A 27,022-nucleotide genomic window follows, 5' to 3' on the forward strand; every position below is an offset into this window, starting at 1 on the left:
GTTCTGGCAATCTTCTAACAACTGCACTTTAATTTGGGAACAGCCGTGCAAGTGTTTTCCCACTAACTGGATCTAGAAATGCCCCTTGTTCAGTGACAGATGTTCAGACATAAATGGAATATGACACAATCCTGTGGCAAGGCATGGAAACACACTTCCTACCTGCTGCAGCATCTCCTACTTGGCGCAGGAGAGGCTTCCTGCAGGAGAATTGACCACTAATCGCTGTGCTAGAAGAAAATTAGTGACTTAGAAGATAACTGTTACCAAAAGTTGCTGAAGAGTCAGAGAAGGTTTGCCACTTATTATTTAGGAAAGCTAGGGAAAAAAAAAAAAAAAAGGGTTTTCAAGGCAAAAGGTTCATATCAAAGCTAAGCAGGAGTCCCAGCCATTTTGAAATGTGGTACAGAAGGACAAAGCACCTTTGGGCAGGGATGGAAGAAGAAATGACAGGCACATGCAAAGAGGAGCAAGTACTAAATCAGGTACCTGTGCAACCCAGCCTGAGAGGCAGTTCATGCAGTCTACAGGGAGATCTTCAATCAGCTGAGAAAGACACTTCTTTTTGCGTATTGGGACAGCAAGGGACAGCAGCTCCCTGCCTCTGCAGAGCCAATTCATAAAACGTAAATAAACTGAAATTTCCCAAGGCAACTCACATGGAGTCACCTGTAAAGGAACAGCAACATTAGTGCCAATATTAATTCTCAGAGACTGGACATGTTGGTGATGTCTTTCGAGAGTGCAGCATGACACTAAAGGATGGGAATGTCTTGGCAGCCTCTCTTGAGATCCTTCTCATCCTTCATCAGCAGATAAGGACAGAAACAAATCATGGCTGCAGTAACCTTGTAAAGCACAAGCTCAAGGTTTTGTGGAGCGCTGCTCCACTTCAGTAGGGAAGCTTGACTGCACGCTGTGGGTGGCCACCACACGAGCAGAATCCCCCTGATTTGGTAAGTAGCAGGCCGCCTACACAAGGCGGGAGGCACTGAACTAGTGCGAAGGGAGGATGGAAGGAACAGCCACTGCTAAACCAGGACAAGCGGAACAAAAGTAATCCATGGAAATGGGGAGGATGCCTACAGAGCAATGCCGCAGAGTGGGCTACACATGGGAGGAATTGTAATGACACATTTGCAAGTATAAATCTGGCATAAACTTGCTCACTGGTACTGTCAGCACCTAGAGAAGAGTCACACACCAAAACACTGCGGTTAGTGGAAGGCAAAAACATAGGGTGCAAGAGAGGAAGGGAAGTGGCCCCCTCTGGCAAATGTGACAGGATCCACTTTTGAACCAACAGCCACATCTGTCCAGGCAGCTTAATCTGCTGGGGACTCAGAACGAGCCTTTCCCCCCACTCCGGCTATTTCCAGCCCCAGGTGCCAGTCCCTTGGAGCCAGGGACCCCACAGGGTGCTTCCAGGGCACAGAAAGTGAGCTCAGCTCAGACCCCGGGCTGGACCACCTCCTAATCACCGCAGCACCACATGAAAGTCAGCCTTGGAAGCCAACTTCACAAGTAAACTCTTCCGCGAGCTGAGCCAAACCCAGCCTTACCCAAACTTCCCGTTCGGCCTGCAGAGCTCTGTGGTTTCTTTTCTGTACACTTATCTCCAACCTTACATCTATTAACAACTAATTTCTCCTCTATATTCTTATCTACCTACTCAAAGTGGGATCTGGCAGCACAGAGGGTATCAACTCCAGGAGCCTCCTCTATGCACCTGGAAACTCCCAGAGCTGCCGAAGCAGCCAGGAACTCGCCCGTCGTTCACAGCAGATGGACAAATCCCACAACCCCAACCAGCACCTCGTGAGATGCTCCGCTGGACACCCCGATCCCTGCCTCTCTGCGCTGGGATCCCCGATAACACAGCACGAAATAATCCAACCACAACAAGAAAGGATAGGAAGAAGGAGGGATTTTGTGAGACCAGAGTCAGGAATTCTGCAGGACTGACTGCCGCGCGGTGGGTGTCCTTGCTGGCTGGGGTCTCGCAGTTTCACTCCTGGGTTTACTGGCAATACTAAGCTGACCGGCCTTCCTCTTGGTAAGCTAGAGGGTGCAGAGGCCAATTTAGTGCTCACCTAAACAGAGGAAACCCTCGAGTTGCTTTGCCATGGGGAAATTCAGAAATGCTCAAAGGCTTCTGGTTAGCGGAAGGACCTGCAGACCGTGAACTCAACCAAAAAATAGGAGTTGAGTGATTTAACTCCCTCGCGGTGCGTCACAGGAAAGCGCTGCCACGTCTGATGCTGATCACAGAGATGACTCCTAAACAAATCCTTTACACTTCTGAAAAGTACAGAGAATCATTTTTATTCAACCTTAAATTAATCCACCAGAGGAAGCTCTACACTGGACTTCAACACAGAAAAAAAAAAAAAAAAAAAAAAGGAAATAGTTTCAAAAATAAAAAACAGCATGAAATGGATCAACAGCTAAATTGCCTTGTTACTGCAATCATTATATTTATTAGAAGGAAACAAAACAAAAAAAAAGACTCAGCAGAGCAATATGTATTTAGCATTTTAAAGCTAAAAATAGCCATGACCAAATAATCAGGGAGTAGGAATTTGAACAGAGTGTGGCTGATCACCAGCAATTATTTCAGAATATTTTAAGCAAGCACCCTGAAACAGAAAAAGGCAGCATGGGTTAAAACTCATCCCAGCTTAGAGGAGAAACAGAAACAGGTGAAGTATTGCAGAGAGAGGAAGTAAATCTGACTATAAGAAGAATCATAGAATAGAATCACAGGATGCTTAAGGTTGGAAGGGACCTCTAGAGATCATCTAGGCCAACCCTCCTGCACATGCAGGGTCACCTGAGCACGTGGCACAGGACTGCATCCAAGAGGGTTTGGAAGATCTCCAGAGAAGGAGACTCCACAACCTCTCTGGGCAGCCTGTTCCAGTGCTCTGTCACCCTCACTGTTAAGAATTTTTCCTTAAGTTCCTGTGGAACTTTTCATGTTTCAGTTTGTGGCCATTACTTCTCAGTGGTCACCGCTGAAGAGAGGCCAACACCATCTTCTGCACTCCCTCCCTTGAGGTACTTATAGACACTGCTCAGGTCCCCTCTCAGCCTTCTCTTCTCCAGGCTGAACAGGCCCAGCTCTCTCAGCCTCTCCTCGTAGGGCAGATGTTCATTTCAGATTTTGAAGGGGGGATTCCTTATAATGCAGCTTCCTAGACTAAATGGATGGTATCTCCTGGTCCATAAATGAATTTTCCCCCAAAGAAAATATTCCTGACACCTTACTTGGTGTCAAAGGTTAATTAAGCACCTCAGGTCTCTGTCTTAGGCTCCAGAGAGTTTGATTAAATTTTAGTAATGATATAGAACTATAATATAACGCATAAACTATATAAAGATACTAATTTCAGACTGTAAGCGCACTAAGAACTAATCAAATGCACAGGCTTCATCAACCATAACTGGCCATTAACTTTATCACAAGGAGGCAATTTCTCCTTAATTGCATCCAGAATACTGCTCTAGAGAACAGTTTCTTCAACTATCTGCCTAAATCTGCAGGTCTGTGTAGCTTTTATCTGCCTAAATCTGCAGGTCCGTGTAGCTTTTCCTCAAGCCCTTTAGAAGTCCTAGCAGAAGCGATCTCTGAAGCACTGATGCAGATTTTCGACAAGTCTTGAATTTCAGAGAAAATTCCACAAGACCGAGAGAAGGCTAATATTTTGCCTATTTATAAAATACATAATTAGGGAGATTGGATTGTTATATATCTGTCAACCCGAAAGTAATCTCTGGAAAAACAATAGAGTCGATACAGTATTAAAAACGGATTCATGCCAATCAACATGTTCACAAAAACACACATCTTGTCAAACTGACTTTTAAAAATAGATTACTGGTTTCTCAAGAACGCAGTTGCATTTCTGCAATGATCCATCAGACCTCAACCGCTGCCACTCCGCGTGGACCTGTCCTATTCTATGAAAGCAAGTACAGAGGCAGCCTAGTAAACCCTAAAATAAATTAAAACTGCCCCAAATTGGAAGTGGGAACTCTTCAGGGTAGCAGGGCAGGCCTGCTGGGATCTGGTATTGGCTGTAGCCTGCTACCTGGATAATAACAGGACCATTGCTGAGACTCTTACTGGTAAACACCTCAGGAATCATTATAGGAGGAGGCCAGGCTGCTGAGAATGGGTTTTGAGTAGTAACTTGGGTAATATGTTTTCAGGAACGATTGAGGCAGACCCCACGAAATCAGGTCACCAGTGCAGCAGGGGAAAGAGCAGCTCCAAGAGATGCCCCAAGCCCCCCAAACAGCGCAAAACGAGCACCAAAGGCCTGGTGGGACCCACGGATGGTCTGACAGGAACATCGCACGGGAACAGGAGACATAAGAGCAGGGCACGTTCCTGCAGCAGCACGGAGCCCCGGACCCAGCAGAGGGCGATCCGAGTCCCGTTTTGCTTCCATTCCAGCACGTCCTTCCCCAGCTTTCCACCATTCCCCTCCGCTCATACGCTCTCTAGCTTGCTGTTATCATGTGCCAAGAGAGGGCAGATAATGGGAACACTTACTGCAATTAAGCTGCTTACTCATGGGTTTGCGAGCTGCTTGCGGTGCACGGGGCAGCCTGCCTGAAATTCCTGTTAGTCACCCAAGCAGGCCGCAGGTCGCATGTCTGATCCGCTGGTGGTGCAGGATGTGCGAATCTGCGCTGAGCTTTTCAGGCTGAAGCATCTGCTCCTCTTTTGCTTAACCAGGAAGCTCTAAGCAACCGTGTTCAAACCAGGTACAAAATGGCAGAGTTAAAATTAAACCTCTTGCTCTCAGCTGCAAGCAAAAGGTTACGCAAAAGGATACACAGGATCACAGAATCACAGAGAAGGGACCTCTAGAGATCATCTAGTCCAAACCGCCTACTCCAGCAGGGACACCTAGAGCACATGGCACAGGGTGGCATCCAGGCGGGTTTGGGAGATCCCCAGATGACTCTACCCTCACCCTACTCCCGCTCAGTAGATGTTCGGGAGAATGCATGGCAAGATCACTTACAGCTTGACTTTGTGTGCCTTCTACATATCAAAATACTGCTTAAGACAAATGTTTTGAATACTTAAAACAATTCAAACATAATTAAAACAAGAAAAATCAAACGGCAGTGCTTTGGAGTGGGACTACCCGCTTTGTTTCTTTTCTGAGATAAATTGATGGAATTCCATAAACTGATGGAATGAGAGAAAAAATAGACCGAAAAGTAGTGGGAGGAGAACAAGAGGGGATAAAGAGGGAGATGAAGGCACCAGGGTGGGGCCCTGCTCACAAGGAAAACCATGTTTAGACAGACCCTGAGGACACACATCTGGATGGCAGTAACAGAAACGACCTTGCTACAAAGTAGGGGCAGCAACAGCTCACAAATACTGCAGGAGATGTCCTGAACAAGGACCATGTTTACCTTCCAATTGCCTAACTCACAATAATTCTATCTTCTTTCAATAATATTTCACAAAAATATTGGAAAAGTTTTGGGGAAATGTAAAGCAAATGAAGGGAATTTCTTTGTAACCTCTAAGACTTTAAAAAAATCTATGAAATTCTGATAACTCTGTCACTTGTAACCTGCTTTTTTAAGCTCCATTTACTCTCAGGCCTACTCTAACTCTTTACCCTCAGTCCTACTCCCCTTGTTTATCCTCAGTAATATGCCTCCTGTTTACCCTCAGTCCTACTCCCCCTCTTTACCCTCAGTCGTACCTGTGGAACCTTCTGGTGCTTCAGTTTGTGGCCATTTCCTCTAGTTCTGTCGGTGGCCGCCACTGAAAAGAGCCCAGCACCATCCTCCTCACTGCCTCCCTTGAGGTACTTCTAGACACTGCTCAGGTCCCCTCTCAGCCTTCTCTTCTCCAGGCTGAACAGGCCCAGCTCCCTCAGTCTCTCCTCATAGGGCAGATGTTCCAGGCCCCTGATCATCCTCGTGGCCCTGCGCTGGACTCTCTCCAGCAGCTCCACATCCCTCTTGTACTGTGGAGCCCAGAACTGGACACAATACTCCAGATGCGGCCTCACCAGGGCTGAGTAGAGGGGCAGGATCACCTCCCTCGACCTGCTGGAGACGCTCTTCTTAATGCACCCCAGGATCCCATTGGCCTTCTTGGCCACGAGGGCACACTGCTGCCTCATGGTCAACTTGTCGTCCACCATGACACCCAGGTCTTTCTCCACAGAGCTGCTCTCCAGAAGGTCGGTCCCCAGCCTGTACTGGTGTCTGGGGTTATTCCTCCCCAGGTGCAGGACCTTGCACTTGGCCTTATTGAATTTCATGAGGTTTTTCAGGGCTCAGTTGTCCAGTCTGTCCAGGTCCCTCTGGATGGCAGCGCAGCCCTCTGGGGTATCGGCTACTCCTCCCAGTTTGGTATCATCAGCAAACTTGCTGAGGGAGCACTCTGTGCCTTCATCCAGGTCATTGATGAATAAATTGAACAGGACTGGACCGAGAACTGACCCCTGGGGGACACCGCTAACTACAGGCCTCAGTGTTGAACTTCACTTTAAGACCACGTTACTCCCACAAGGCCCCTCCAGACTCCGATGCTGTGATTAGTATTATATGTACTATCCACTCTGGCATCCTTGAGATCCCCCTCAGAACAAGGCCAACACAGCACTGGCTTCCCCTTCTACTGAACGCGAAATCTCTCCTCGTGACTTTCCATCTGTTCTTCTCCTATTGCTCTCTTGTCCTATCTCCAGTCCCCCTGCTGCTTGCTCACATCCGCTGCTCTTCTCCTTACCCCTCACACAACTCCTCAAATCCCTGCCTCCCTCCAGCTCATACAGGAGCTGCGGCAAGAGCCCCTGCCCTGAGGGATCCAACGCTGCTGGGTCCTGGGTCAGGGGCCTCTGCCAGGGGAGTCCAGAAAGCCCTAGGGCTGCTGGAGCCCATCCCTGACCCCAGAGGCGGCACAACTGCCAAGTACAACAGCACTTCAATACGGTGCCTGCCGCTTTACTAGCTCTCAGTCCGCCTGGTTTCTTCATCTGTGTCACTTCTACCTCAGCAGTTCCACACCAGGTCTTCCTTAAGCAGATAGCACCTCTTCACAGAGCTTGTGGAGCAAATACAAGACAGGAATACAAGGCAGGAGACCCCTAGGAAACAATCTAGGTTAGTCTAGTGAGGGAGTTGGAAGAAACTACTTCCTTCCCCACATTCCTTCAGGGGACATTAAGGTCCTTCTCATGTCTTCAACCAAGATGCATGCAAGAATTAGGTGGTGGGAGAGTCCCACAGGAATAGAAAAGGCTGCTCTTAGGTTGCCTCAGAGCAGGAGGCTGCGAGAATGTCGCAGTGCCCACAGCTCTGCCAGATATTGAGTAAAACAACATTTTAAAGAGTCAGAAAAAGTTAAGACAGTGTAGGAAAACATCTTGAGCTTATCTTTCAATCTCAACTGATCTCCCTTACTCTACTTCTGGAGCAAATAACACATAATCATGAGTTGAGGTCCCTTGCCCTAGTAATGAGGAAGGACCAGAATACCACAAACACTTGCAAATGATCAGGCAAAGTTGACTTTCTATGACAAAAGCAACAGCCTTAAACTGGGAAAAAAAAAAAAAAAAAAACAGATGATTCATGTAGGTAAACTGGTTTATACAAAAGTATTTTGGTGACATTAAACTGGTCTGTTCAACTGCTACTATTTTCAAAGGTTTCTAGTTAGTTTTTGCTGGTCTGTGGTTTAAACAGCCCAACTGCCTTTCACCCCCTGGATAACTGAGTGAAGGAGTCCAAGGCGGAAGCTAAATGTGCACGGTGGCTGGGGAGAGCATGCTCCAACGTGTGCATTTTCACGTGGATCTTAACCACATGGCAACCGCCACTAACTAGATAATTTACCCTTAGAAAGTTTAAAAGCTAAAAAAAGGGCAGGGGGGAGGGAGGGTAAAAACTGTCACCATTTGCCAAGGCTCACAAGCACAGAGGCTGCATGCAATGAAGAACTGGCAACAGAAGCAACAAAAGAATAGAATTATTGCAAATTATCCCTAACTCAGCTTTCATCCAAATCCTGCCAAACCATGCAAATCTCTTTGAAATGCATCTTCTCCTACCTAGATGAATATGCACATTAAATTCTGATTATGTTTGAGGGGAAGGGAGAAAAAAAAAAAAAAAAACACACACACACAGCAGGGGGTCAAACTGGCTTGTAACAAGGACCTGATTTCAAACTTAGGCACCACGTTCCTCACACGGAAGACAAATTAGTTAAATGTTGGCATTACTACTTAAATGTTAAACCCAAGTTTGACAGTCTGAGAGCTCAGATGGACAGGAACTGAACAGAACTTGAAGGACTGATGCAGCACTTTTACAAAAACAACATAACAAAAATATCAAAGAGCAATTTTATTTAGCTTATTTGGCACAAAACTTACAAGAACTGTTTTGTTCCCTTCTCAAATTTAGTACAACTAGCAAGGAAGAAAAAAGGCATACTAACACATTTAGTAAGCTGTACAGCAAGTGACATGTGAAAAGAGGCACCAGAAAGATCTACCAAAAAAAAAAAAAGTGCATGAAAAATACCTACTCTGAGCGCCTCGTGGTATTGTATTAAGGCACCATTCCTTTAGAAGGTTTACTGAATGCTTTAAGTGCGCAGCTGCTTGATTTTGGAATGTAAGAGTCCTTTCACCTGTAGAGAAACGGACACCACAGTTCTCAGGACAAAACATTTCTCTTTGCAAATATTAAATGGAGAGACCTCTTTCTGCCCAACATCAGCTCTCAGCAGACAGAAAGGTCTTAGGCTTTGAGAAAAGCTAACATTCATATCGGAGACCAACATTTTACTTCTGAATTTTGCGCTGTAGTGTACACCAGGTTTATAAATTCTTGAAATATTAATAATCGTTTTATAGAAAAGAAATGCAGTAGAATCAACAGCAATATGGGACATGTCAGTAACTACCTGATTGATAATTTATCAGAGTAACTTAAGGACTTTCTGGAGTATCTCTTAAAATCAAAATTTGAGACACTGTTTTACACCAGAATAACTGAATACAGTTTTCAGAGTATTACAAAGATTTCTTCAGGATTAGCAGATCTGATGAATCCCACAAGACTTCAGGAACATAAGTATGTGGGGAGGGAACCAATGTTAGGCAATAGAAAATGTTTGGGATAACTGGAAACACTTAATGCAAGTACCTGTCATTGCAAATCATGTTAATACTGGTGTGTGTGTATATACATACACACACACATACACACACATACTCACAATGAAACATCATTACAAGATCCAAACAGACACCTTGGCTCATTGTAGATTCTGCATATCACTGCTCTTAAGTACTACAGAAATCCCACCTGGTTTTGCATTTCGGCATCTTCATTAAGGACTATTCTTTTAAGAACCAAACTGCCTCCGTGCTTCAGGCAGCACCACAGGCCAGGCCCACCTCTGGTGTAACAGGCCAAGCGGGAGCTGCGCCTGCTGCCTGCCAGCCTTGACTTTGGTTTTGCTGCTCAGCTGGATCACCAGGCTCCTTTCCTTGCAGAAGGAAATCTGATAAGAAAGCAGTGCCTGCACAAAAACTTAAGTGGGAACCAGTAAATGCAGAATATTGTGTTAAACCATTATACAACACCTCTACTGTAGAGAGTTTCAAACATTTCAGGAGCTTAAGACTGCTTAACCTGAACTTTGGAAAAGCACATTTCTCTATGGACATGCAAAGGCATTTAAATATGAACCCTAGGTGTTATAATATTTCATTTTTTGTCCTCTCTTGGTGTAAGCCTCAAGAACACAACTGTGTGTCCCATTAAGGAAAACAAGACACCCTGGAGCATTACAAATTCTAAACAGCAAGGGCTGAAAAGAAGGGCATCTGGAAATGATCTGCACAATACAGAGCATGGTGTTTCAGAAGTCTCAGATGGAACAGTTCAGTTCATACTTCCTGGGATAACCTTCCCTGTACCTTTGCCCCAACACAGAGCTGTAGTTTTCATTAACTTTTTTACCCCTGAATTATTTGCTACCACATATAAAACATGCCTCATACCTGGCAGTCAAGGGCTAAACGCTTAAGAACATGTCCTTTTTGTCCTTTATTAGCAATTACAATCAGCAGAAAGAAAAACTATTCACTCAACTCATTTATTTTATAATTTATATGCAAGTCATATAGCAACTTAACATTGGTGTTACACGCTTGTGCTTCCATTCTCTGGCACTTGGAGGAGGAATTCACTTCCAGGTAATCACATCTTGCTGAAGCATTCCTTTGCATTTGTCCAAACTTGAATTCCCTTAAATAAAAAAAACAAAGAAAGGAGGTCAGAAATAAAGAGGTAAAAATATGGCATTGTTTGCAATCAGACTCTTTTTCCATGAAAGTCTCCACAAAAAGTCTCACAGAACTTCATAGAAAAATAGGGCAGAGACTGCACTGAAATTGGACCCCACGACCTATTATATTTCAAAATTCACGTGTCACTGAGTTGGAGTCGGGTGGAATATGTAAGGGTTTTACGCTACTGACTTCCAGCCTTCCATGACTGCAGTCCTCCTAGTGAAAGTTTGCATCTGATTCCCTGCTGACATGATGTATATATCAGCCTGGCTTTTCACAAGCTAAACATACCTTTTTGCACATGCTAATCTGCATGACAGCATAGCTAATAAGCGCCTCCTTCAAATCATGATTCTTCTGCTCCTTAAACCGTTCAATGTCAGCCCAGGCACTTTTCACAAAGTCTCTGGAATTAAAAGCAATATTTCTGTTAGCAAATGCTCTTAGTGTTTTGCATGTTATGGCCTCGCCTCATCTTCCTTCCTTTGAAGACACAACAGTGAAGCTCTGCATGACAAACTGCTCCATTTTTCATTCAGTGAGCCAAGTTGCACAATTATTACTCATCTCATGGTGTCTTCACTTTATATTTACTACAGTACTGCGACACTAGTTCTTAATTCTCCATCCACTTCCTAAGAGGTTTTTCACCTAGAGAACTAATTTCACCTGATGGAGATTTCTAAGAGTAAGCATGACTGCCACTGCATCAGCAATACTCAGGATATATTTTTGCTCCTGGAATTCTTTTGGGGTGACTAAGTGTCTTTATGCCAACATTCAGCTACAACACTGAACGCTTCTTTTCCTTTTTAAAGATCAAGTCATAATCCTGGGCTTTCTGACCTGAAAACTCATTTGTCTCTGGATTTGACACAATAAAGCATAGCAAACATTTGCAACACAATTTTTATTCGGACAATTCACTTCAGGAATTAGCTTTGCTTGTTTAGCAATGTATCTCCAGGTCTCCTTAACCAAAATTAAGGATTTCTGTAATACACAGTTTTCATTTGTGCTGAACTTCCCACACAAGGCAAGTATTCACTTGAAAATTGCTTCCAGAGCTACAAAAGCAGATGTCCAGTACTTCTGTCAAAATGATTAAGAAATTGCATTTACTGATTGTTTTGTTGTTATGAACTATTCATGAACTAGTCTTATCTTTTCAGCTCTAATCCTTGCTTATCAGGAGATACCACATTTATCCTTTTCATTATACAATGAACACATTCTAACACAAACACATTGCTTTAGGAACGTTTGCCCTCACTTTTCATGTTTGCATTCCTGAAGAAAATTTCACAAGAATACCAAGCTGCAGTTATTCAAACACAGCTTTCCAGAGCTTCTAATCTCTTTCAGACAGGAGTCAATTGTCCCCCATATTAGAAGCTGAAGAATATTAGCTTAGGACCCATACATATAAACCAAACTAAATGTTGTATTTAAAGCACATCAGGATTTGAGTCCTAGGCTACTCAGCTGCAGACCTGCAAGCCCACCTGCTAAATGTATTACTAGCTGAACATAAAAGCAGGCAAGTCAGCCATTAGAGCGGGCTCCATGGCTGGGAAAGTCATCAGATTTTACATAAGCTGCCCTCTCAGACCAGGAGCTCGCTGCATGTACTGTACTTTATTTCACAACTTGCAACTGACAGGAGCTTTTATAGACAGCTCATAAACACCAAGAATATATTAAAAACACTTATAAAATACAAACACCTTCAAGAGCATCCAGCCCGTGACTTTTGCTAAAACAATCCCTGTTTTCTTTGACAAAAATCTAGCCTTTTACCTGCCCTCCAGGTTTTTAGATTTAAGCTGTTCTTCTCCTTCCTGTATCTGCTCCTCCAGGACCTTTATCTTGGCTTCCCTCTGCTCGGGGTTCTCCTGCCCGAAGAGCTTGCTGGTCATCCCTTTCAGCGAGAACGTCCTCACGGTCTACAGGAGACACAAGGTTTGGCATTCTCAGGAACAGCCACTTGAAAACAAGTTTTTGCCACCTTTACTAGCAGCAGATCTTATCCCTCAGCTGAGCTGTGACTTTAATTATCAGCAGATGACACTGCCCTCCACTGTGTAGATGCCCCTCTGTGAGGCTGCTGTAAGAGGTGAGCTGGTTCACACCAGATTTGTCTTGCAGCTTCTACTGCTCTGTTCAGAGTCTTTCCTTCTTCCTGTCCCCAGGAACTCTGGGCCTCTCAAAAACAACCGTTAAGTGACTTGATGCTCAAGCTCTTATGGACAACCCACAGACCAGGCTTAGGTGAGTTGTTCCACAACCACTAGTGAATTTTCAGATAGCTTTCCTGCTCCAGTCTGAGGAAAAACTGAAGTTTTGGGTCTTGTTACAAGAAAAAAGACAAAATGATTCTGTATGGAATGTGAATAGCTGCAAACATACATATTTAGAATTCTTAATATTGCTATATTATATGTTCAGACTTTTTTAGCTAGTATCTACTGCATAAAATAGTGTATGAATAGGTATAACACCACATATCACTAATGTTGAGCTTTTAAAAGGCAGACGAAATCTTGCAGAAGTCTCAATATTTTATCTTTGGGATATTGTTGCAGCTTGGAGCGGGTCAGGAATGCCAGACAGCAACTTCATAGAAGCTGGAACTGACTTCGTTTATTTCGCGTTACGTATCACAATATATAGCAATTAGCATAGCAACATCTCGGCAGAGCATCAGTAATTGGTTACAAGCATTAATGTGCTAACATATCATAGGTTGCTAAGCCGTATCCAAGCGTCTAACCGCAAGATTTAAAAACAGCATCTCAGTCCTAGGAACTTCCTCAAGTACAGGAGACACTTCCTTAAAAGTTGTTTACTGAAATTCAGTGATTCTGCACGTCAGCCTTTTCAGTCCAGGTTAAGGACGGTCAGAGGCACCCCCCTGTACAATGTCCCCCTACATTTCCCCCTTTTTCTTTAGATCAAATGTCCCCGAGAAGCAAGCCAACCTTGAGGTGTCAGATTCGGATTACGTGACAAGGCATTTAACAAACGTGATATTAAAGCGCGTAAACAGGTCCAAGCGATCATTAAACCAACTACAAGCAACAGTCCCCATAGTAACAACATTAGTAGCGATTTCACCAACGATTTCATCCCTCCCCCGATTCCAAACAAGTCAGTTAACCCATCGAGTCCGAAAAACCCAACATCTTTTGTTACTTTCTCCGTATGTTTGATCAAGTCGTGGAGTTGTCGATGTATAGCTGCTGAGTAATCTTGCAGGTCCATGCAGCACATTCTGTCAAAGTCCTGACACCCATGCCCGTGAGCAAGAAGCAGGAAATCAATAGCGGCACGGTTTTGCAGTACAGCGTGTTGTACCTGGGTTAAACCATCTGACAATTCACTAAGCACAGTACTGGTTGCGTTTGCCTGCTTAACTGCCCAGCATGCAAGACGTTCAATGTTCCTGTGAGCTCGGGCAGCTGACACTCCCGGCACAAAAAAGGAGGCAAAAATTATTTCCCAATCATTCCATAAACTAACATCATCATTGCAATCACTACCTACAGTAACCTTTGTACTCCTTCGTCGCCTAACTGCTATTTTCCGGCTCCCAGGAGGCCCGTGTGGCCATATCATACTAAGGCGACCGATTGTGCAAGGTCCTCCCATAGGCTGCAAAGTATGTTAACAAATGCTTTTTTACGTGTATGGCCTTCTCTCCAGGCTGTGCCGTTGCCCATATGACCTTAGAAAAGGTATCCACACAAACATGGACATATTTCAATCTTCCAAAGCTCGACACATGAGTGACGTCCATTTGCCACAGCTCTAAGGCCCTCAGTCCTCTCGGATTGACCCCGATACCCAATCCTGGACCATGGTGGCTACACTGTGGGCACGCCTGCACAATTCCCCGTGCATCTTCCAATGATACTCCAAACTGCCTTGCCAAACCCTTAGCGTTAGTATGCAACATTCCATGACCCACTCTTGCTGCTTCAAACCGATTGAATGGTCCCATCCGAGGGGCTACACTCACCAACCTATCTGCTCGGGCATTCCCTTCCCCTAGGCCTAGTTCCCATGTGTGACTACGGATATGTATCACGCAGTAAGACTCAGTCCTCATCATAATCGCCTTCCTTAATTGAAGGAACAACTTTCCCAATCGCTGATCCTCCATGGCCTTAATCAAGGCACCTTCTATTCGGTCTACCACTCCTGCTACGTATAAGGAGTCAGTGACCACATTCAAGGGTACCGACACCCACTTGGTGAAGGCCCAAACTACTGCTTTCAATTCCAAGGTTTGAAGGGAATCCTTCTCCTCCGCGGATAAAGTCTGAGACTCCCATCGATCTCCATCCTGCCAGGTAATTGCAGCCAAGCGCAATTTTTTACCTGCATCTGTGAAAGCCGTTACCGCATCTGGCAATGGTCGCTTGGATCGCTTAGGGCATTCGACCCAATCATAACTGTTTAACAAGTGACCGATTTTCCCCGACACTGGGCGCGATATTATGTCCCCTGAAAAATCCAACAACGCCAACTGCAGAGCTGTCGAGTGCCTAATTGCCCACTCTAAATCTCCCTTTTGTATCGGTAGACCTATCATGTTCGGTTCTTCCCCTGCAATCGCTACGACCCGATCCCTACCTTTCCGAATTAGAGATCCCAGAATCTCAAAGGGTGTCGCAATAGCTGTTTTTGGACGCACTGCAGGGAATACCCATTCTAGCACCGATACCTGTGTCTCTCCCCCTTTTTCTTTAATGAGCTGACTAATTACAGCAGCGTAACTAGTCGGCCCCTTTAACAGTAGTAAGGTTATACCGAGGTCCAACCTCCGGCGGTAGGCTAACCGCTGAGACAAGACCTGGGAGAGATTCCGAAGGCACTGTTGTTGCTGCTCTGTCAGGCTGATTGGCGTCGCTGGGTCAGTACCTTTTAGTAAAGGCACTAATGGTGCAATCTCATCATTGCTAATACCTAGGACAGACCGTACCCATTGCAAATCCCCCATAAAGGTTTGCACATCAGACAACGTGCGCAGGCTCACTTTCAATTCTACTTTCTGTGGCCTAATGGTAGCCTCTGATATAAGCCAACCCAAGTACTTCCAAGGCTGAGTACGTTGTACCTTTTCAGGTGCAATTTGCAACCCTCGCTCCCGAAGGGCCTTTGAAATTACTTCCTCCTCTTTTACCGTAATAGGTTCTGCTCGTGCAAAAAGGATATCATCCATATAATGATAGATCAATGTATGTGGCCACTGTGTACGCAATGGCTGCAGGGCCACGGCCACAAACAATTGACACATTGTTGGACTGTTCTTCATTCCTTGGGGTAACACTACCCACTGATAACGCCTAGCAGGTGCTGCCCTATTTATGGATGGTAGCGTAAATGCAAAGCGGACGGAGTCCTGGGCCTGCAGCGGAATGGTATAGAAACAATCTTTTAAGTCAATTATCAACAAGTACCAACTTTCCGGGATCATAGAAGGAGAAGGCAGGCCAGGCTGTAAAGCCCCCATCGCCTGCATCTGTTGATTAACTGCATGAAGATCATGAAGTAACCTCCACTTCCCTGACTTCTTAGGAATAACAAAGATTGGTGTATTCCATGGGCTAGTGGAGGGCACCAAATGACCCGCCTTTAACTGTTCCTCTACTAACTCTTCCGCTATTTGCAGCCTCTCCTTCGTTAGCGGCCACTGCTCCACCCAGACAGGGTCTTCTGTTATCCAGGTGATAGCAACAGGCTGCTCAACAGTAGCCGCTAAGGAAAACCCTGTCTTGACGCAGTTGAGAGAACCACTCCTAGCTGAGCCATGCACTCCCTGCCAATCAACATTTGAATAGGAGCAGGCAACGGCAGGATAGACACGTGAGTGCTGACCACTTGATCATCTATTGTAAGCTGTACAGGGTAAACACTTTCCTCTGTTTGTTGAACCCCGCCTACACCTCCAATGCACGCTGCGGCTATCCTTTTTGGCCAATGCCGTGGCCAACACTCGCTTGAGACAATGGTGCAATCTGCACCAGTGTCCATCAACCCTTGACAGCACACGCTTTGGCCCCGGAAACTCACTTGCACCTTCACTAATGGCCTATGTTTCATGTTTAGAGTTAAGAGGGCTTGTCCTCCTGTGGACCCAAAACCTTTTTGCTTCCGTGGCGGCAATGAAGCTGCTTGGGGATTAATAGCCCCTAACAAATTCTGCAAAGGAACTAATTGAGCCAATTTACTACCTTTAGCAATAGTTACCGGTGGGGTCAATGTGTATACCACCATTTCGATTACCCCTTCCGAATCCGAATCAATAATCCCAGGTATTACAAAAATACCAGACATTCCCGCCGAAGATCGACCCAATATCAACCCCCCAATTCTTTTCCCTGACCAAGGTAAGCCTTTAAACTGGGAAGGAATTCGCACGGGGGAGGCATCTTGTAGACAGATGCTTACTGCGGCTGCCAGGTCAATGCCCAGGCTTCCCCTTGTGGCAGGCAGCCAGAGCTCCCCCCCTGCACCATTGTTCTCCTCACGCGGGCAGGGTTCGCGCTCACATTCCCGTTTCCCGAAAAGACAGTACCAGGGGCTGATCTGCACGCCTTTTGGGAATGAGTGTCTGTCTGACATCGGGGGCACCAAACACGCCCTTCATCACAATTCTTCCGAATATGTCCTCGACGACCACACCGGAAGCACTTAGGGCCATCATCACTCGGCCGTTTCCTCTGTCCCTTTCCCACAAGGGGTTGCAGTGCCGCCGCTAACACTCGGGTCGCTTGCGCCTGCTGAGCGGCTGAATCAAGCAATGCCTGCTCTACCCGAGTCCCTAAAAATGCTCCTGGGTTTCCCACACCCCGACGAACGATCTCTTCAAGCATCTCCTCAAGGGACACTCCCTGAGGCAATGTCACCAGCACATCCCTAGTTCGTTTATTAGCATTCTCAACTGCTAAGGACTGCGCCATAAGCCTCCTAGTTCTTTCATCTAGCGCATCCATCTCCTCTAAAGCTTTAAGCAAACGATCCACAAACTCACCAAAGGGCTCGTTCACACCCTGTTTAACATTTACAAAAGACGGCCCCTTCTTTTCCTCTGGTAAAGACATAAACGCTGATAAGGCGGTCTGTGTCACGAGCCTCAAAAGAATAGGAGGATACTGCATCTGCACCCCCCACATCCGCGAAGTTTCCCTGTCCTATGACCGTTTCGGGCTGTAAATTAAACAATGGGTCATCCTGCCCCCGCGGCACAGCGCATTCACGTGCCGCGTGAGCTGCCCACTGTCTTTCCCATAACAGTAACTGACCCGGTGTCAAAATTAATTTTGCGATTTGTTGACAATCACTAGGAAGAAGCATATCGCTGTTAAAAATGTAGGATAGCATTTGTCTGGAGGGCTCGCCTTTGATCCCGCAACGCACGACCGTATCCCTTAATTGACTCAAAATTTTCCAATCAAACGGATCCCATTTACCCGCTGCCCCCCCTTGACCATCCGGCTCAAAGGTTACCGGGCACGCTACCCTCATAGCCGGCTCCCATTGACCCTCCAGAATCACATCCCTGATAACCCCAGACCAACGCGAAGAGGAAACCCGCGGACCCGAACGCCCCTCGGAAGCCCCAGACCACCCCCCATCTGTTGCTCGCCCATCTGCCTGAGCTTGAACCAGTGCTCTAGAGGCTTCTCGGAACAGTTTATCAGAGGGTCGGTCCCGGCTTCGCTCCGGCGGTCGCTCCTGTGGTCTATTCCCAGCTGCCCCTGCCGGGGGTGGTGGCGCCGACGGCTGGTCTGGCGATTCGGGAGTCGGGGTCGGCTGGTCTGGCGATTCGGGAGTCGGGGTCGATCCGGCTGGCACAGGTTCCGGTGGTAAAGGTGGTGGCTCCGAGGGACGCTGAGATTGCGAAGACCCGCCTCCGAGAACGCTGTCAATCAACTCCTTGGCGGTGCTCTTTGGGACTGCAGTAGCGCCTCGTCCAAGGGGGCCCTTCTGCACTGCCAATCCCTCGGGAGACGATTCCTCCCCTTGCAGCATCTGCGTCGCAGCTGCTACCATTTTCTTTTCAGCCTGCATACACTTGAGCTGATTCGCCACCTCGCGCCAAGTTTGACCCAGTTCTTTGGCAGTTTTGTTGCCCTCCAGAGTGGCTTCCCATAATGAGTCCCCTATCTCACGCCACTCTGTTATACTAAAAACAAGTTGTGGCTCCTTTAAATGTCCTTTCCCCCTTGCCCACTTAATCAACTCATACAGCTTCTTCGTGCTCACTGCTGCCTCCCTTTTTGCTAATAACTCCAGCAGCAGTTGTTCAGCAGCTTCTCGCTCCATGTACACGTGCACTGGGAATTCTGCTTCTAGCCGTTACCCCACGCCGTCTTCCCGTGTGCGCATTCACGGCCGGCTTACCCGCTCCGGTCCACCTTCTTGGTCGGATCACTCGGCTGCACCCATACGTCGTCCTCCGGAATCCCGCACCGTTGTGCCAAGTTCCTGTACTGGACCCTGTTCTGGTCCCTGTTCGGGCGCCACTTGTTGCAGCTTGGAGCGGGTCAGGAATGCCAGACAGCAACTTCATAGAAGCTGGAACTGACTTCGTTTATTTCGCGTTACGTATCACAATATATAGCAATTAGCATAGCAACATCTCGGCAGAGCATCAGTAATTGGTTACAAGCATTAATGTGCTAACATATCATAGGTTGCTAAGCCGTATCCAAGCGTCTAACCGCAAGATTTAAAAACAGCATCTCAGTCCTAGGAACTTCCTCAAGTACAGGAGACACTTCCTTAAAAGTTGTTTACTGAAATTCAGTGATTCTGCACGTCAGCCTTTTCAGTCCAGGTTAAGGACGGTCAGAGGCACCCCCCTGTACAATGTCCCCCTACAGGATATGACAGCTTGCTACAGTCTGCTCAGGTCATGTTTCCTGTAACCTTTTATTTGCTCATTATTCAATAATAAGTCAGACAAGCAGCATGTATCACCATGAACCAAGGTATTTCAACCCTTGAAAGCCTATAGCCCATATACTTCCCATAAACAGCAACCAGCCTTCTGCATAGTAGCCCCGTGTAGATGCCATTCTAAGCATCTTGGCAAAAGCAAAAACAGAAAAAAGATACAATCCACATACACCATCTTGGAGAAGAAAGTGGAAAATGACTCACGCCTGTTGCCAGCTCCTCACATTGCTGTTTCTTAGATGTTAGGTCCTGTGCAGCCATTTCCAAGTCATACTGCATTAACTCATGTTTCCTGCAAACTGCCCTGAAAAAAGAAGCAACAAAAGATCTGACACATAATACTGCTTTGCTACATTTCCCTCCATTTAAACTTCACAAGTGATACAAGTATTTTTTTTGGCAGACAGCATACTCGGTTATTTTCTAACTCGAATTCAACAGCCTTATCACAGAATGTGTAACTCTGCAAATGCTGCAGCTACACAAGCTTAGATCAAAGTAGAAAGTTATTAATACAGCACCGTTCTGCTTTTCTGCTCCTCTTCCTAGACTCATTCCAAGACACTCTGGGTAATACAAACCTTACCACCTACTTGTTCCTTTAAAGTAATTTTGCAAAATCCATTAGAGGAAAACGACAGCTATGAGAAGAGGTACCTGAACATGGTACCTGCCACAGCATCAATGGTAAAATTCTTCCCATTTTATTTTCTAAGCAATGGAGCAAGCAGCTGGATTCATTCAGCTCCTGGATTCACACAGTGCCTGCACCGGGACCGGAGGGTTTCTGCTGGCCGTGGGCACCTGCGGCAAGCCCTGGTGCGGGCAGCCTGGCGACGTGACACGAGCACTCCCTGCACGAGGGGCTCTGCTCTCCCTGGGATGGCAGGGAGCAGCTGGCACACGCGACACCCGGAATTCCCCAGCCCCGCGGGCCCTCTCTGAGTGGGGACCCCTGAGCACTCAGCGCAGCCACGCAGCACTCACGGCCACAGGCCTGTAGCTCTGCTTCTAGAGGAGCAACTGCCCTTAGAATGTGAGCCCAAGATTGAAGGCTCATCTAAAAATCATTATTTATCTGAGCAATACTGTGCAGCCAACATCATACAGGGCACTCTACAACTTGCAAGGATCTGTAACAGCTGAAACCAGTCCTAACTTCCGTGGCCCATCTCATTTGAAAGCTGCAGCATCCTTACAGCACGCTGGAGCACCTATTATATAAAATCAAGGGAGCCGAGAAAATGGGTAGTATTATCTCCTATCATATCTAGAGTTTAACATCTCTGCCATTTTATTATTGACAAGGTCAGTTCCACCTGTTTTTGTCCCTTATGGCAAAGATGAGCAAGCAAAATAACACTGTAAAAATCTGAAGATTATCACATTAGTTTGGCATCTTGTGCTCTAGGAATAAAAACATTAAACTCAACACCAACACTATGCTAAAGCAAGAGATTACAGTTTTCATTTCTGCACGTACCGTAGTGCTTCTGCATAGAAGAGATATTCTTTCAGCTGATCTGCATAATGCTCCTCTTCTTCCAGTATGTCATCGATAGAAGCTGCGTATCTGGTGACAACACAGCCTCTTGTTAAGTATCAGATTGCTACGTTTAACCTTTAAAAACTACACACGCAGTAACAAGGGAGCACACTTCTTTGACAGAATCACAAGTCATTAAATACAACAGTGAAAAAGCACTTCTAAAGTTTTTTTCCCCCTGTTTTGTTTTTAATTAAGCTCTGAGCTGGCTAATATAAACACTCCCGCAAGACTGTTTCTTAGGTTGTTACTACAATAAATCTTTTGACAAGTATCAGATTTATCATAAATTTCCTGCTGAAGATGAGGCAGTTCTTATTACAGGAAAAGAGAGGAAAATGTATTCCTTTTCTTCAATGCACTGTCAAAAGCCAGCACCAAGGCAAGAGAGATACAGTGCAGAAGAAACGCTGCAGGACAGAGAGCTTCACCCCTAGGGATGAGAACGTGGCATCTTCGGAAAAGCAAAGGGGCAGCTTTTACAGAGCAGCTTCCAGATCTGCTACCCAACGTGTGGCCGTGCTCTGCACACTCCAGCACTGGGTCTTTCACTTCCCTGAATGCTTCAGCAGCAGGAACTGCTGCTTCATCTGCTGTACAGGTCACGCACAGCAATTCTCCCTAAAAGGCAGTTGCTCAGAAATCTTCTGAGGCAAAAAAGCTTGGATTAACTCCACAGCTTCTGTCCTCAGTAAGAGTTTCACCGCTTTGGCCAACTATGAGATCTATGAAACACAGCACGACTTTTCTTGTAGCTTATACTGCTTATGGGGCAGTAAGCGCTAGGCTCTCCTTAATCAAGGTGACTGTGCTTGGACAGGCCACCTCCCAAAAGCCAACTGCACTGGTGCAGGGACCAAAGTCAGATGCCACTTCAGTCAGCAACCCAGGTCAAGAATCAACACAGAAGAACAGGATGAATGAGATCCTGTCTCACATGCCTCCATTGATTCTGCCAATTCCGTTTAGACTCTAGAGTGGCAATCCCTGAAAAAGAGGAATAGGAACTAAGTATTTCCAGGGTGAGAGGCTCTTCGAAGTGAGCATGCATCCATGCTTGTCTAGCAATGCCACCCAAAGGCATCGAGGCCTCCTGGCTTCAAGGATTTCACTAGGTCTTTGAATTCTTTAATTTAATCCTATTCCTCTCTAGTAATTGCTCTAAGGAAGAAGTGGCACAGTCTTAAGCTGAAAGAGAGCTGGTCAAGCGACCTGGAAGAGGACAGGAGATCCCTCCACTGAGGGCTATGGAAAGAGCAGCTATGGCCCTGCTAGACCCCTTCTCTAGATGGGAGGTATCTGGCAGAGATATCAGACCTGCATCAGGTTTGCTGACACAGGGAACGTGAACTAAGGCTCTTCAAGTGGGCAACAGCTACTTGTTGAGCAACTGGATGAATGCGAAGCCCGAGGGAAAGGTACAGATGTAAGCTCATCTGTTCAAGTAGGTATTGGTTGGTTTTGATGTTAAAGTTTGCAAGTAGGATAAGTTATTTTGATGTTCTGTGAAATCAAAACGTCATCCTGAGCACACCCAGCAAGAGCCCCACCAAGGCGAGGTGTGATAAGGAAGCACAACACAGCAAGGAGCCAGCAACAACAAACCAGTCAAAGTGGAAGGGGTAAAAGAACAGACAGCACAAGAATTCATAATACGAATCGAAGTAACCAAGAAGTCTACACTGTTGAAAAATACATGTTTTGGGAGAAAATTCTCCAGCCACATCGCTCATATGTGGCGTTCTCTTCATTTTTTTTTAAGTCCTGAAGTACAATAGTTTACTTAGTGGTAAGATTTCTCAGGGCAGCAGATGGACCACATCACGGTTTCAACAATGTTTAGCACAGTGCTAGAGCTCATCTGAGGCAGAAAAAGACTCTAAAGAACCCCACACACCCAGAAAAAGACACACAAAAAACCTCAAACAAATCAAAGCTCCATCAAATCTCCCATTTTCACAGAGATACTTGGTATAAAGAAATAGTTTAAAAACTATATTCGACTGAGCTAAAGTTTAAACACTTCTTCCTAAAGAGGTAGGCAAATCATGGAAAACCTTTAAAAGAAAAACTGTGGTAAGTCCTAAAGATACATTAGATATTTCCACTCTTCATGGGAATCTTCAGCTAAAACCCATTCCTCACCCAGACTGGCTCCATCTGTAAAGACAGGCTAGTTGACTCAGAGATAAAGGGTCACTCATTTATAGCGTAAAGGACTATGCATTTAGCATTTCTTTCTTTGATCTTTATACGGTAGAATTACAGCCATTCACTTGAGCTTTCTCAGCATACTTGTTTTCTACTACTTAGCAAGCCTCATCTTGCCCACCCCCAAGCTGCTTGGGGCTGTCTTCCCCAAATACTAAGCAGTTTTACATCATTCTAAAGTGATAACAACTCCAAAGTTTAAATAAACACCCAATAAAGACTACAGCATATGGGGTATATAGAGAATAATTAAGTTTGTTTTAAAGTTTAACATCTATATTAAGAAACCTTCTCAGAGCTTGCTGTTGCAACAACCTCCTCGTGGCTGGATGTTATGGGAATGCTAACTGGGCTGGCAAGTTGCACTTGCAGGAGACCACAGATATGAACCTGACCAGCAGGAGACCGCACGGGTCACTGCAGGAGCTCCTGAATCTCACAGCCCCTCTCTCGTGCCTGCTTCTCACTGCGAGATTATGGCTGGATGAGGCCATCAGAGCACGAGGGAAATCAGGGAAAGCTACTGCAGATCATGGAGTGGTTAAAGTTGCCCAAAAACTCGCCCCTGTTACGCTGGATCTTTAACTCCAGCTGCGTGAAGGACAAACTCAAAACCTCTCTGCTATCTGCAGAAAATGTGGCCTCCTGAGAAGTCAATCCCATTTCTTTTATTCAGTTAAGCACCTCTAGATGTTTCATGCTCTTGTATGGTGTATTTCCATCAGCAAAACCTACTTGCATGTCTCTCCCTACTCATTACTATAGAATTCAATGTCATTATATGAAATGTTAGGATGCTACAATGTTATTTTTGCATAACTAAGGCATATGCTTTACACTGCTCTTTTCTGTTTGTTTGTTTTTAGTAAAATGTATTGCCATTTCTTTATTCTCTGGAGTCTTTTACTTGGAAAGCACAATAGCTCTTTCAGGTGCAAAGTATCGTATTAGCCAAAACATACGGGTGTGAATACATTATTCAGAAGGGTTCAAGTTCTTAAAGATGTGATAAAACCAGAATTCTTTTGAAGAAACTGAAGGCAGCTTGGCAAGGCTCTCCAAAGCTTTCATTTGACAAGGCACAACACCGATTACAGCAGACCAACAGTACTGCATAGGCAAGTGTGCTTTGTAAGCTGAAACTGATAACTATTTCTATGTGAATTACAGTGCACAAAGAAAAAAATGGTGCCTGATGAAATGTCACCATCGCTTGAAAGAGTTGTTACTTTTCTGCAGTGCCTGAATATGAACAAGGAATCAGAGTGATAGTAAGTTATACTGTTTAATCTACAGTATATTGCTACCTGAAAAACAAAAAATGGGAGCCTACAATTCCACTGTGAGAGCTCTTCAGCCCTAGACTCTTATTCTGAAGGCTGCATTTCACATGCTCTGCCAACTAACTCCAAAGCAGCAGAGAGGGAGGATTCTCAGCTTTATTACATCCAGTCAGTATTTGATTCAAGAATTCATTAAAGTTTTGGCTTAATAATAATTAAAGTTCTTAACTTTCTGTAATTAATTTCAAATCTGTGTACCATCTACTGCATGGTACAAAATACTGCTATCAAAAACAAAAGGATCTCATCAGGTCTGCAGTGCATTAAAGTTCTATTCCACCAAATTCTGGCATAGTAGCTTAAAAGAAAAGCTGGAAGAATTCCAAACACTTCTACAGTTTCAAAATAATAATAAAAAAGAAACCCTTCTGGTTCTCCTGAGACCTTTCGAGCTACTTAATGCAGTACATGGATACTAAAAGTGCGTCTGCATCCAAATCACCAAAACGCTGTATACCTAGGAAAAAAATGTACCCCCAAGTTACTCAGTACACTTCTTGTACGTACTTTGGGGCTGGGGGAGAAGAGAGGAAGGAGGGGGAGCTCTGCATCTGGCTTACATCAAACCATCAGATATTCAGTCACTACTTACACATCCATGTGGTGGCCAGCACTCTGCAGCCCGTCCCCCATCTCCTTTTCTATTGCACTCCACTCGCTGCAGGAAAAACAAACGAGAAACAACATCACACGTGAAGGGTAAGGGAAGTTAATAAGCTGCATCCTGTATATAGTTTCTTTCCAGGTGACACCTGAATGGAAACTGCCTCCGATCTGCGCTCAGCCAAAATGTTTCGCCCCCTTCTAAGCAGTGGCCCTGGCCAGTTAATATCAAGACACTGTGGCAAACAACTGCCCCTGCCCTCTAAACACACACACACTTCAGGGTTGTGGGTACCAGGAAGAATCTTGTTTAAAAACCCAGATTTAGCTATTTAAATCTGCACAGAAAAAAAGAGAGAGAACAAGGTACAGGTATTCAAAATATTTTTAAAAAGAAGGAAAACAACAGGGAAAGAACTCTAAAACAGAACTCAATCCAACTTGTTTACCAGAAAGAAACTGAGCTCTTCAGACTCAAAATACTTCATGTAGAAACCTCTCATTTCAGAAACCAGAATCTGGGGGTTTGACATTTGCAAGCGTTTTAACTCCTCCGAAACAGTTTGCTGTGTGTTTTCTATTTTCACCACAGATTGCTGCTTAGTTCTATTCATTAGAAAAATATCAAGTTATAGCCACCCCATTACTGTATCTCCCTTTTCACATTAGGGAGATCACTCTGATAAAGTAGAAAACAACTGCAAAAACGATAGCAAGAGACTTGTTCTGGACAGTTAAGTACACACAGAGCAATTTTAATTGTGTTTTCAGTGCTGTGAAATCTTACGAGATTTATTAGTTATAAGGATTACATCAGTAATATCTCAGAGAAGGGAAAAAGGGTCCCCCCTTGTATTTCACATAATTTACATCTAATTCATCTATTCTGTCCTTCACTTTCTCATAAACATTCCACTCTGCTAATGTTGACATTTGTTTGTCTTTGTGTTATTACAGAACTACACCTAATTTCACTTTAAAACCTCCAATGAGAAAGACATCTGCAATCCATTAACCCAGAGAATTAAATTTAGCACTTGAACAGAGTGTAGAAGCAGGAGGTTTCCCTTAACCAGAAGTTTAGATTCTTTAACTCTCCAGTGAGATGGAAAACTTGAGCATACAATTCACTCGTATAAATCAAAAAACAATTGGCAAAAGTCACGTAAAATCAACTGTATCTATTCTGTTTCTCTTTTTTTTTTTTTTTTTTTTTTAAATATAAGAGGATCTGGATGCTTCAGTGACAACTGCATGAAAATAGTCAATAAACTGCACTCTGAAAAAATGGTTAAAAATGCCACTCCACAACAGAAACTTAAGCTCTGAATAAAAAACAGTATTATTAAAAAAACAACTAAACTCTACCAGTTGAGATTAAGGCCAGCAGCTCCAGAGATCATTATATCCAAAGTAGGAAGCTCATTAATACTGCAATACAAGAGTTTTTCCACAGCAAATGTTGAAATGTTTCAGACGTGCTGTTATGGTTTTGAAAATATAATGTACAAATACATTCGCTACACTCACTGCACACATTCTTAAAAATTAGATGAATTCTTACCTGAAAACTCTTCCATAGTTTCCATGGACTTTATAGACACCATATAGCCGGTCTGCTACCCTCTACAACATTTTAGAGAAGGTGATTTTTAAAATGCACTTGATTTATAAAAATCCCAAATATGAGCCCCCAGCTAAAGCCTTATGTTTTCACACAGGTAAACAAGAGTAGACATCAGTCCCCAGAAACAGAGTCAAAAATACCACCAGCATGAAGCCTTTAAAAGACTGACCTCACAACCATAGCAAAGCTATACAGACAAATAACACATCAAGCATTGCTTTGAAAGCACTCTTTTACAGGATACGCCTACAGAGAAATTGGTCACTGTAGTGAACTCTGTTTTTGACAGCCAGACACAAGGCAGTCTTCCTTACCTGAATAGTGCTACATTTATATACGAGTTTGCTTTCTTAATGTAAAG

At 44.8% G+C, this 27,022-nt stretch overlaps 1 protein-coding gene across 1 annotated transcript in view; it reads right to left on the minus strand.

The window, feature by feature from the left end:
• Positions 1-10,032: 10,032 nt before the first annotated feature.
• Positions 10,033-27,022, minus strand: part of SNX4 (sorting nexin 4) — a 38,757-nt gene continuing 21,767 nt past the window's right edge. The window contains exons 8-14 of the mRNA XM_088519558.1: positions 26,599-26,660; positions 25,024-25,089; positions 20,815-20,904; positions 19,536-19,635; positions 12,162-12,307; positions 10,653-10,767; positions 10,033-10,317 (exon numbers count right to left, since the gene is read on the minus strand). Of these exons, the coding sequence (XP_088375684.1) occupies positions 10,270-10,317; positions 10,653-10,767; positions 12,162-12,307; positions 19,536-19,635; positions 20,815-20,904; positions 25,024-25,089; positions 26,599-26,660 (627 nt within the window). The 3' untranslated portion in view covers positions 10,033-10,269. The remainder of the gene's footprint in view (positions 10,318-10,652; positions 10,768-12,161; positions 12,308-19,535; positions 19,636-20,814; positions 20,905-25,023; positions 25,090-26,598; positions 26,661-27,022) is intronic.

This window comes from Tinamus guttatus, unplaced genomic scaffold (genome assembly GCF_059628265.1).
Source record: "Tinamus guttatus ecotype Peru unplaced genomic scaffold, ASM5962826v1 Tinamus_guttatus_pri_ptg000060l, whole genome shotgun sequence".
NCBI lineage: Eukaryota > Metazoa > Chordata > Aves > Tinamiformes > Tinamidae > Tinamus > Tinamus guttatus.